The sequence below is a fragment of the Parasteatoda tepidariorum genome, chromosome 5 (genome assembly GCF_043381705.1).
Source record: "Parasteatoda tepidariorum isolate YZ-2023 chromosome 5, CAS_Ptep_4.0, whole genome shotgun sequence".
Taxonomy (NCBI): Eukaryota; Metazoa; Arthropoda; class Arachnida; order Araneae; family Theridiidae; genus Parasteatoda; species Parasteatoda tepidariorum.
The window spans coordinates 91117204-91129061 of record NC_092208.1 but is presented as its reverse complement, the minus strand read 5'-3'; the positions used below and the strand labels follow the sequence as shown (position 1 = coordinate 91129061).

Genomic DNA, 11858 nt, shown 5'->3' with positions numbered 1-11858 from the left:
GTTAAATGTCCTTATCCCCTATATTAGTCTATTTCTTTTAATTTAATGAGTTATTTTTTCTCCTATCTTAGTCGAGATATATAGTTATTTATTAGCATAATAAATGAATCTGCATGCTTGAATAATTTATTTTAAAAGAAATAATAAAACTGAAATAGTATCTATGATAAAATATATTTAGAGAAATCAAAATAGTTCTGCAAGCAGATTCTTGAATTTCTCACAGATGCAATCGGGTAGAAACTGTCCGTCGGAAGCAATCGTCTTCTTCTGGACTTGTCATAGTATGTATTTGCGATCTCAGTGTACGTGATGTATGTGAATAAACTCTTATAAATCCAAAATTTATAACTCTTTAATGAGTTATAAATCCGAAGTTTACTGCTCTTTAATGATTTGAATAGTTTTTTATTACCATTTTGATCTCCTATTATGAATTATTGTACTAGCAATTTTGTCTACTTGTTTTAAATTTTTAGAAGTTGCGTTCGTTCAACGTAATCAGAAGCATATCTCTTACAGGTAAATATCTTTTTGTTTATATCTGAGAAGAGATTACGTATCTCTACTGATTAATCACAACACCCCTTAATAAACAAATGTCCCCCTTATTTCATTCTTAATCTTACAAATTCAGAAATAATCATATATTTACATATTAGATATCATTCTAATGTGAAATTTTAATACTATTTAAGATATTTGAAGTTTATTAATTACTTTAAAAATATTTTAGAGATGATTTTCCAGTTTCATATCCTTTTTTGAAAAGTGATTAGTTAACCTGTACAGCAAATAATAATCTTGAACATGGCCGGGGATAGCATGGATATTGGAGAGGGATATTCGTCCATGGTAAGAGCTTATTATCATAGTTCATTTTATGTATATATCTATTACTTTTATTACTTTATTTAAATGCGCCTAAATTATAGATTAAAAATAAAAGTTAATGTATAATTTTCTTCACTTAAAGTATTTATTTTTGTATAGTACATATTGCATGCATTTGTATTATTTTATTGATTGAGTAAAAGTAACTTGCATAACTGTGTTTAAAGCATGATTTCATTTTTTTAAAGATCAGTAGCGAAGTTTGCTGGTGCTGAAAGATGCAAAAAACTGTAAAATAATTTACTGTCAAAATGTGCAGTTTTTGAAACTGTATCACAGTAAATTTTGTAGTGAAATAAAAACAAACATTATATTACTATCTGACATATTTGAAACCATTTCTGAATGGTTAATATTAAATATTTTTATTAAATATAACGTTAAATATTTAAAATTTTAAGCTATTTATATATGTTTCATTCAATGAGAATGATGCTCTTAATTTGACACATTTGATAAAAGTTATTGTTAACTTTTGCTTTAGAAATTAAATTTTTGTTTCATCTATGATGCTGTTTCTGTTGAAATAACTATTTTATTACAAGATGATCAAAAAGGCATTATTTTGGTTTAGAGTGGTGCAATTCTTAAAAGCATTATAAAACTCCTACCATTTACATTTTTTGACCTTTCAAGTTTAAACAAGAACTTTTTAGAAGGATTTGTTTGGTTAAAATAAATTTACTTTTTCACTTTTCTGTTTGTTTTTTGGATAAATAAAAATTACTACTTGCTTTTTTAATTCAATTTATTTGATTAAAAATGGTATTTAAATAAATGCTTCGTTTACATTTTATTTTCTGTTTTTTACTTGATATGTTTTATTTTGTATATTTTTTACTTGATGTATTCTGTTTTCGTTTCAATTTTATTAGTGTTCCACACACTATTATTTTGATATATTTTGCTTTCGCTATATTATTAAAGTATTAGAAAGCATTCCTTTTTACAAGTATAATTGTGTGAGCTGATGACACATATATAAATACACATATATATATTTAAAATACAAAAAAAAAAAACTTTGGCAAACACAAGTTTATATTGATATTGAAAGTAACTTGCAGAAGTCAGTTGAAGAGTATGGTTTAGTATGACAATGAGCCCTACTTACAAATTGTTCCTGACATGTTTCTAGTTAAAAACATGATTTCTAATTAAAAAAAAAGGAAATTCTGAAAATCTATCATGAAATAATATTTAGATACACATTGGTGTAATACTGCCAATCAGTTTAAAAATGGAAAAAAAAAAACAGATATGTTGGAAACCTTTACGTTATTTCATAAAGTTAGTACAGTCAATTCGCTGTAACTCGAAGTACGATAACTCGAATATTACTATAACTCAATTTTTTTTATGAGATCCCGACCCTTTTATCTTTAATTTCATGTTAATTATTCTCGATTACTCGAATTTTACTCCCTTTAACTCGATTTTTTTTTGGATCTTTTAAAGCAAGAAAAAAAAACCTAGGAGCTGAAATCTTTCTCCTCCCTCTGCAACAATATCTTTCGCACTCTTCATGTAGAAGATAAAGCTGTCCCTCTTGAAGTATGTGAACAGTGGTTAAGTGAAACTTTACCAAATTTACTTCAAGGATACATTTAAAATGATGTTTTCAATATTGATAAAATGGGTTTATTTTTAAAATGTCTTCCAAATAAGACTATGATGTTTAAGGATGAAAATTGCTCAGGGGGTAAAATGTGCAAGGAAGGTTTTACTGTCCTAGTTGGAGGAAATGCGTCTGGGACAGAGAAATTGCCCTTACTTGTTATCGGAAAATACCGAAATCCCCGATGTTTCAAGAATGTAAAAACGTATCCTTTGGATTACAAGTCTAACAAAAAGTTTTGGATGACATCAGTTTTATTTGAAGACTATGTAAGAAAATTGGATCGGAAATTCTTCGCTAAAAAAAGAAAAGTGATACTCTTTATGGATAAATGCACAGCGCATAGTGATCTACCTAATTTGAAAGCAGTAAACTTGCAGTTTCTCCCGCCAAACACAACAGCAAAGTTGCAGCCGATGGACCAGGGTATCATAAAGTGCTTCAAACAGTCTTATCGTAAATGGCTTGTCAGAAAAATGATCTTAAATATTGTAAGCATTTAGAAGATTTGTAATTAATAAGCATTAATTAAATAATCCGACAATATTTTGAGAGTCCAAAACCAAAACTAACGGTAAGTCGAACTTCCGATATGTCGAAGTTTTTGGTCAGTCCTATCAGATTCGAGTTATCGCGAATTCACTGTATAAACTTTTGCAATGTTTGGAAGATTTTAGCTTTTGAATAATAAAAACTCGTGTAAATAGATCATATTTTTTTATTAATAAACTTCATTGTTTCTTCAGTTTTAATTCTGTTGTTTCAATTAATTCAATTTAAAAAAAACTGTTATAGATGGGTCTCATGTACGTTTTCAACTTGATTGTGGGAACTGGTGCTCTCGCGATGCCTTCACCCATTGCTGAGGCTGGTTGGCTTCTCAGTCTTATCATACTCATCGTCCTCGCTTTTATGAGGTAAATAATTTATAATGCATGTTACTGAAATATATTTAGAATTTAGAATTTGTTACCAATATCACATAAGTTGAATTTGTAATGAATTACCAAATTCATGTATTATGTGGAGTTTATACTATGTTTACTCATGTGAAATTTTTATTTATAATTTTCTCAGACTTAAAGCTTGTTACATTTTGCTTCAGAAATTGTGTTTTATATAAGTTATTTATTAAACGGTGTATTAAAAGTTCATAGAATTCTATATTGAACCTTAATTCTGAATGAGTTAATTAAAATTGTATTAAAAACTTTTTTATAAATTTTACATCAATTTTAAATCTTAGGGGGAAAATTAACTTATATATGATTTTTATCGTTATGTTCAAAATATCAATATTCTTTTATGTAGATACTAGTTATTTGTAGAATGTTTAATTTATTAGTAATTATTCATTGTTGTAATTTAATACTTTTAAGCAGTTTTCTTTCGATAATACAAGAGAAAAATATAAAAAATTTTCTGCTTGAAGCTAAGTTTAGTTTAATGAGCGAAACTAAAATAAATGTGTGATGCCTGTTGCCAAGTTCAATGCTAGATTGTTATTGTAGAATTGTTTGTATCAGAGATTATGACTTTTATACAAACAGAATTTCAACATAAAAATTAATATTCTACTTATGAATACAATATATGATTTGTAGTTGTGAACTGGAATGGAATGCAATGGGTTAATTTAATAATATTTTTTATAGTAAGATAATGATTATTTTAAAATTTTTATATAATTATAAAATTAGGTTTATTTATACTACTTTAAGTGAAACATAAAAAAAAAATTATAGTTTTAATTTCTTAAGAAATTCATTAAGTTTATTTTTCTCTCGAGTTACTGCTTTGTAGTTGTCATTTATTTAAAAATTAGCCAAAAAAGAATTATGATCTAATTTTCAGTTTGAACCTTTTTCTTGTCTTTCTAAAGTATTCAATGTATATTTCTGCATTGTTATTTTATGATTATAATTTTTTCCATTGTTTTGTAGTTTTGTCACAGTGACATTTATGACAGAATCAATGGCTGCTGCTAATGCTGTTCTTCATTTTCGTACTGTTAAGCATTTAAAGAAAATTATAAAAAATGAAGATGTCATAATTGATGATTGTGGAGGCCAACAGTTAGTTGTAAGATGTTTCAATATATGTAATGTTAAGAGCAAAATGTTCTTGTTTATAACTTTGTATCAAGTTAACTTGGTATTGCAAAGGAACCATAATTCTTTGACTTATTACAATTTTAATTGATATAGTTATTACATAATGCAATTTTAAACAAAATTAAAACTATAAATTTTTTTGATTACGATAAAGTGCAGTTGATTTACTGCAATTTTATTTAGAAAAATTTAATTGAAAGTATTACTTTACATATGTATAATACAAAAATTATAAATACTTTTGTATTAATAAAAACATTAAAACTCTTTTCATAAAATGTCTTTGGTAAAGAATAGGTGTAGAGATATTCTATTTTGGGACTCAACGCTGAAAACATACCAATAAATAATAATTAGATTCATATTCCAAAGGAGTTATTTTTAGAATCTTGCCCCTTTTCACTTCCATATTAGGAAGCATTAAATGATTTTCCTTAATGTGTAGGGTTACAAGGTATGCGATGATTGAGCCTTTTCACTCAGTTTCTGTTAGTACTTAATGCAGGAGCGATTGTTTTCGCATGACTCTAGCTGTGTGATGTGTTCCATGTAAGATCTGCCGGAACCATCCGGAGTTTTGTCCACCCCCTCCCTTGTGGAGAGTGGATGTGAAATGTTATAGCCACCAGCCTACCCATAAATAAAACCAATGAAGAAATAAGTGGTTCACGTCTGAATTATTTAAGCTAATTGCAACCAATGATAACAGGGTTGTAGCCCTGTTATTACACACACACACACACACACACACATATATATATATGGAATTTTATTCAAATAATTTCATAAGAATAACCTGAATATTAATGAAAACATATATTATAGGCTTCATACAAATATAATTACATGCTTTAAAAATCATTCAAAAACTGAAAGTCACGTAAAAAAGTCCTAACCTTTGGAACCTTGTGAGCCCTCTCTACTAAATTCTACGGTTCCAGGGAACACAGTTTGGGAACCATTGGCCTAAAATATAGCTCATTTTCAACTGATTTTATTTTAAAGTTTATTTTACATGAAGTAACACAAAACTAGTCAAAGCAATATTTCAAATTCAAACAAGAGCAAAAGAAAGACAATATGAAAGTTTCAAAAGCAAAATGAAGAAATACTCTTTTATCAAGTGTAAAGTATGATGTCGGTAATGAAAGTGGTTTCCAATTCCTAAATATTCCAAAAATGAAGTAGAAAAGAGGGAAAAAAATCTCGCACATACTACAACTTTTTTTCTGTCGTAAAAGGTTAATATAACAAAACAACAACAGAGGGAAAGGGGTGATCTTTAGAAGAAACTAAAACGAAAAATGTTGAAATAAAAACTATTATTTTTAATATCTTGTTTGATGATGTCGGTAATGAAAGTGGTTTCCAATTCCTAAATATTCCAAAAATGAAGTAGAAAAGAGGGAAAAANACGATAACCTGCAATCATCAGGAGAAAAATCTGATTCTGAAATTGTTACCGATATCAAAAATTTCAAAGTTATTTTCAATCAAGAAATGGAGGAATCAAACTCAGAAGATGAAATAAACTCATCAGTGCCATCTTCAATGGAAGTCAGAAAAGCACTTAATGTATTGCGGCAAGCTTAGAACAAAGAGGAGGAAATATCGAAAACTATAAAGACTTCTATAAACTCTCAAATGATGTTGAAAAGTTAATTTTAAGTACTGCAACTCAAGCAACCATTGATCGGTTACTATTTGCAATTTAATCTTATGTAGGGTTTTACTTTATTAAAATAATTAAATTAGTTAAAATGAAATATTAACGTTGTCATTATTTCAGCTTTTAAAGTGTGTGCATTTAGAATACAAAAAATAAAATTTTTTTTTTTTTTCAAATGTTGAATCGCCTCTTAATAAAATCAGCCGCTTAATAAAATCAAAAGAACATAAAACGAAAGTGATTTTAATAAACGGCGGGCACTGTATATATATATATATCTATATATATATACACTTATATGACCAATATTAATTCTGATAATTATAAGATAAGCTATCTTGTAGCAAAATCAGAAAGATAAAAAGAAAAGATTTTCTGTGGAAAATATGTTGGATATGCATAAAATAAATTTTGGTCACTAAATACTATACCATCTTATTTTTCTAGAGTTATAAGAAGAAATTTATTTTATTTCTTATCCAGCCTTCAACAGACAAATAGTTATGCATAGAGGAGTTTTTTTCTTTACTGAGGATTTCAACTATGGCAACATTATTTTTTTTCTCCCTTCTTTACTGCATTTGGAATTGTTCTTTAAAATAACTAATAAGAACAAGATATTAAAATAATAATAAAATTGATCATTCACTTATTTTTATTTGTAATATAGTTTAATTTTTAGGGTTTCTTTTTCTTACTCTGTGCGCAACATACCTTTATTAATGCAATTTTAACTTAGATTAATTTTTAGGGTTTCTTTTTCTTACTCTATGCGCAACATACCTTTATTAATGCAATTTTAACTTAGTTCATTTCCTGGTACTTCTGTTGTGTCACATTAAACAAACTCATAAAAAGAAAATTATTAAATCTTGTTATTTTTGTTAAGAATTACAGTTCTGTTTGTGTTTCACAGTTCTCATTCTTTACCTGAAATATATTTGTTAAATAGTTTTCAGTTTAATTTATAGTTTGTGCAAGTTGATTTCTTTTCCAGTGCAATACCATTGTGAAAGTTGATTTCTTTTTCTTTTCAAAAAAACTTCTGTAGAATGTCTGGATTAATCTATTTAACTTAACATTACCCCCATTTCTACATTTTTTCCAGGATCATAAAAATTTCTTTTTAAATCAATAGTTGGATGCTATGTTTTTCCGTAAACCTGGATTTATCTGTTGTTATACTACTGCTATGCTGCTGTTTTTAAAATTGTTTTAGTAACTTAGTTTCTATAAATGTCAATTTTCGAATTAATCTGCTTATATTTCTATAGGAACAATTTGATAATGATGAAGTAATTTGCAATTCAGCAGCAAATGAAAAAGTTCCACTGTTGTTAAGTAAGTGTCATTTATAACTAATTCTCAGTTTTTACTTATTTAAAGTCATGGTCAATAATTTAAGATTGTTTAAGTTACTAACTGCCTTTATCTGTATTTAATTGAATGAAAGAAGATCATTCTGATTAAATCACAATAAATTTTGTCTATTGCAGTTTGGAGTAGAATAAAGAAAAATGAAATAGTAGCATCATAGATTAAAAAATTAAAAAACATATATTAAATATATTAAGCATATATTTTAAAGTATAGTAAATGTATTCATTATAGTGAGAAAAAAAACATGGTCAGAAACATATATTAAAAATAAACATAGATTAAAATTTCGAAAAACCACTTTGTTATATGATACTGTTATGAGGCAGTTGCTTCCTGTAGAAAAATCCTGAAAAGGTCAAACTCAAAAGTTTGAATATAATTTAATCTATTATTTGACACAGTATTGTATCTTAGATACCAAGACCATCCTAAATTTTAGGTCAATAAATTATTAATATTTTAATGGCATAAATAAAATTTATTTGCATCATTTATCATTTCTTTATAAAAAAAAAATACTTTATGGAAAATAGAAGAACTAAGATGTCAAAAAGTTTCTGTTCTTATTTCTATTTCTCAATAATTAATAATTTTCCTTAACTTCATATTTTTTTGATAGTTTCAAATAATTATAGTTTTAATTATGTTGTTTTCAAATGCTAGCTGTTGTTGTAATTTTTTTTTTCTATTCCTAAAAATAATTTTATAGATTCTGTTGATACTATCGCAGAAAACTCTACTGAGTATTTTAATATCACTGAAAGAATAGAAATGGTAAGTGAAAAACATTTTCCTATGTAGTTCTTTTTTTTTTTTAATTTTATTTTTGTCTCAACAATCGTTGCTTGTTACCCATAAGTAATGATCTCCAATTGTATATCAAACATTTATTCAATAATATTTTGCCTTTTTTGTATACATAGTTATGGTCAAGAGAAGATTTTGTCCTACCTTTTATGGTTAGAATTTATTACTGTTTTTCAACCTTTTTTCTTGTGGCTTTTTATCTCTGATATTTTTAATACAATGTTATAACAACATGCAAACTTTGAATTATCATTTTTCTGACTCACTAGACTAAAGGCAATTCCTTGCCATTTTTCTATCATTTATGGCTCATTTTCACCTATTTTTCTTCTTCTTTTTTTAATCTCAACATTTCAGCATAATGCTATTATAACACTCATATGTGGATTTGAATGATTACTTTTTTATGCACTTGATCACAACTTCACCATTGCTAATCCGAATAGTTGCTTAGCAGTTAGTATCAGCCCTCTCCACATTGTTTTTCAAATTCCGATATTTATAATGGGATTTTATTACGACGCACAAATTTCAAATTTGAGTGATCACTTTCTGCCATGTTAGATCATGACTTTTCCATCGAAAATCCATGTCATTTAAGAGTTTTTTTTTGGTCAATTATTTATCACTTTTTGGGCATCTGCAAATGGTTTTTGAAGGTCGATTTTTAACACAATGTTATTTCAGCACTCGAATTTTGAGTTGGAGTAATCAATTTTCAACATATTTACTTCATAAGGATGCCATCTTAAATCACCCTCATTTTAAAATTGTTTTATTGATAATTATTAGTTATCTTTTTTCAATCACTTAAGATAGTTTTTAAGATCTTGATATTTTAAATACAACAGTATTTACTACCAATGAGTTTCAAATCATGCATTTGTGTAGACAATAAATTTTTGATACACCCGATTTGTGAGGATTTTATGTATGTTTATATGGTTTTGTGGATTGCTTTTTCAGCAATTATTGCTACAGATTTTGATAGGATTTTTAAAATTTCAATGATTTCAATTCAACATTTTCAATTCTGAAAGTTTTCTAAATGTGAATATTTGACCCATTTTTTAAAAAAAAATCACATTGTTAGAAAGTGCAATTCATTACAATAATAATTTTATTAATAAAAAAAATTATAAATTTGAATATTATGGGTCCCTTAAATATCCCACCTTTTCATATAAAATGCTATGTGCTTTCTTAGGGATATAGTGCCCGTATTAAGTTTCTGGTGAACTGCCATTAAGGTCTAGAAAATTTGGCCAGTGATACACAAATTTTAGTGTTGAGGTTATATGATAGAGAGCTTGTACTATATTAATGAATAAATAACTTTGTAAGATCATTATTTGGAATTTGAATAAAGATTAAATACTTCAATTAAGTATGCTACTAAGATTTATTTTATTTTTAAAGGGAAAGATGGCCATGCTGTTTTTTAATAAAAGTAAGTTAAATTTTTATTCTTAACATATTAATTCTTTTTTTTTTTCCTGACGTTTGTAATATAATATTTAAGAAAAAAAAACTTTTTTCAGTTGGTGTTAACATTTTCTATGTTTGTATCGCTATTTATTTATATGGAGATCTTGCAATCTATGCAGCAGCTGTTTCAAAGTCTTTGAAGGATGTAACTTGGTGAGAAGAGCTATTTTTTTTTAAATTAAAATTCCTTAGCGTCTTGAAATTTTAAAGTCTAGCATAAGTTCCAAAAATGTTTGGAGGTAAAAAATTTTACAATAATTTCTTCTTGGTTAATATTTTGAGTGTTCTTGAACTCTTTCTTTTAGGGCTTTTTTTTTGTTTGTCCAATAATATAAACTAGATCACAGACATTGCAATAAATTGGGTACTTGCACTCCAAGAAAAAGAAGACAATCTATACCCACACATGTGACCTATGACATTAGCACCAGCTAATCTTCTTTATTAGCAAAATGGTGTATTAAAGTTGAGCTTACATAAGTTAGAATGTCAATTCACAATAAGTCATTTTTCCCTGCAATTTTTGACTGAATTTGAAACATACTGTATAAGTAGATTATAAGAGAAATGACAAAATTTTTATAGTCACAGCAAAATTTTATTTAGTTTGTATTATTATTCCTTCATGCAAATTTTGTAAGATAAATAATGCAACTAAATATTTATGAAGACTAATAAAAAGTTAATTGGTATTTTGAAACTTAGCATAATGTAATATTTTTTATAAAATATTTTGATACCTGCAGATATTACCAATTAAAAAAAAAAAAAAAAATTCAATTTGAATATAGTTATAAATTAGGATAATGCTTTGGTTGACTAATGCTACATTCATACCTCTCTCTGACTAAGCATCTTTGAAATAGTCACTTTGCTATATAAATCTAATTAGAACTCATGATAAAATGGAGTCCTTAAATAAATGTTGAATTAAATCAGTCATTTGATTTTAAGTTGGATTTGCAAATATTAATGCAAGTTTTTCAGCATGAATATTTGAAGTTTTTTTTTCTATGCTTCATAGTTTTTATACACCAAGTGGAGCTTGCAATGTTACAAAGAACAATTCTGTTTCTTGTTGGAATCCTGATATTCCAGTCACCAGAGGAGATGCTTACAGAATTTATTTGGTAAGTTAAATTTTTTTTAAGTTAAAAATTTATTTGATTGTATAAGTCTTGAAGCTAAATAAAAATGCATAACTTAATAGGTATATTTAAAGTAGCAACCATACTCTTTAGTAAACTTTAAATAACTAAAATTTTAATAACCATTTGTAACTTTTATTGAATACATGTTTGGATAAACAGCTCACCAGTTAAAATTCTCAAATTTATTAGAGATTATTCAAAGCCTTTCTGATAAGATGGTTTGCTGTTTAAAGACTGGATATTTTGTTTTACTTCAATGAAATGTTTAAAACTAATTAAAATTTCCTTCTTTTATATTCTTAAGGCTGAGCATCCTTAATAAGATGTAGTATTTTCGTTGAAATGAGAATTTATGATTCAAAAGGGACATCACTAATAAAAATGTAGATTAAGGAAGCTTACTATTTATTTATAAAGAGATATACACTACCGGTCAAAAGTTTGCGAAAATTTTGAAATCTACAAAAAAAAGTTCTAAATTCAAATGTTCATAGAACTGCGAAAAATCATTCAAATGGCATGAAAATTTGATATGTTCTAATGTGAACTCTTTACAGTTAGTTACATATGATCAAATTGCAATACTTTGTTTTTTGCGAACTGAATCCACCTTTTCATCATGAGTTGTTTCTATGGTGAAAAAAGTTGTTAAGTTTGAACACTTGCCAAACTTGCAAAAAAAATTTTTTGTACTTTCTGTTAATAGAAAATAGTTATTTGAACAGTTCTATGTAAGT

General features: G+C 26.7%; 1 protein-coding gene across 2 annotated transcripts in view; it reads left to right on the top strand.

Moving 5' to 3' along the window:
• Positions 1-260: 260 nt before the first annotated feature.
• Positions 261-11858, top strand: part of LOC107450793 (transmembrane protein 104) — a 33169-nt gene continuing 21571 nt past the window's right edge. The window contains exons 1-9 of one of the 2 annotated variants that reach the window (XM_043056700.2): positions 268-522; positions 737-855; positions 3308-3429; positions 4456-4594; positions 7570-7636; positions 8385-8449; positions 9902-9932; positions 10024-10123; positions 10995-11100. In XM_043056700.2, the coding sequence (XP_042912634.1) occupies positions 811-855; positions 3308-3429; positions 4456-4594; positions 7570-7636; positions 8385-8449; positions 9902-9932; positions 10024-10123; positions 10995-11100 (675 nt within the window). In that variant the 5' untranslated portion in view covers positions 268-522; positions 737-810. Of the gene's footprint in view, positions 523-736; positions 856-3307; positions 3430-4455; positions 4595-7569; positions 7637-8384; positions 8450-9901; positions 9933-10023; positions 10124-10994; positions 11101-11858 lie in introns of both variants that reach the window. The other variant, XM_071180779.1, reaches the window with a different exon arrangement.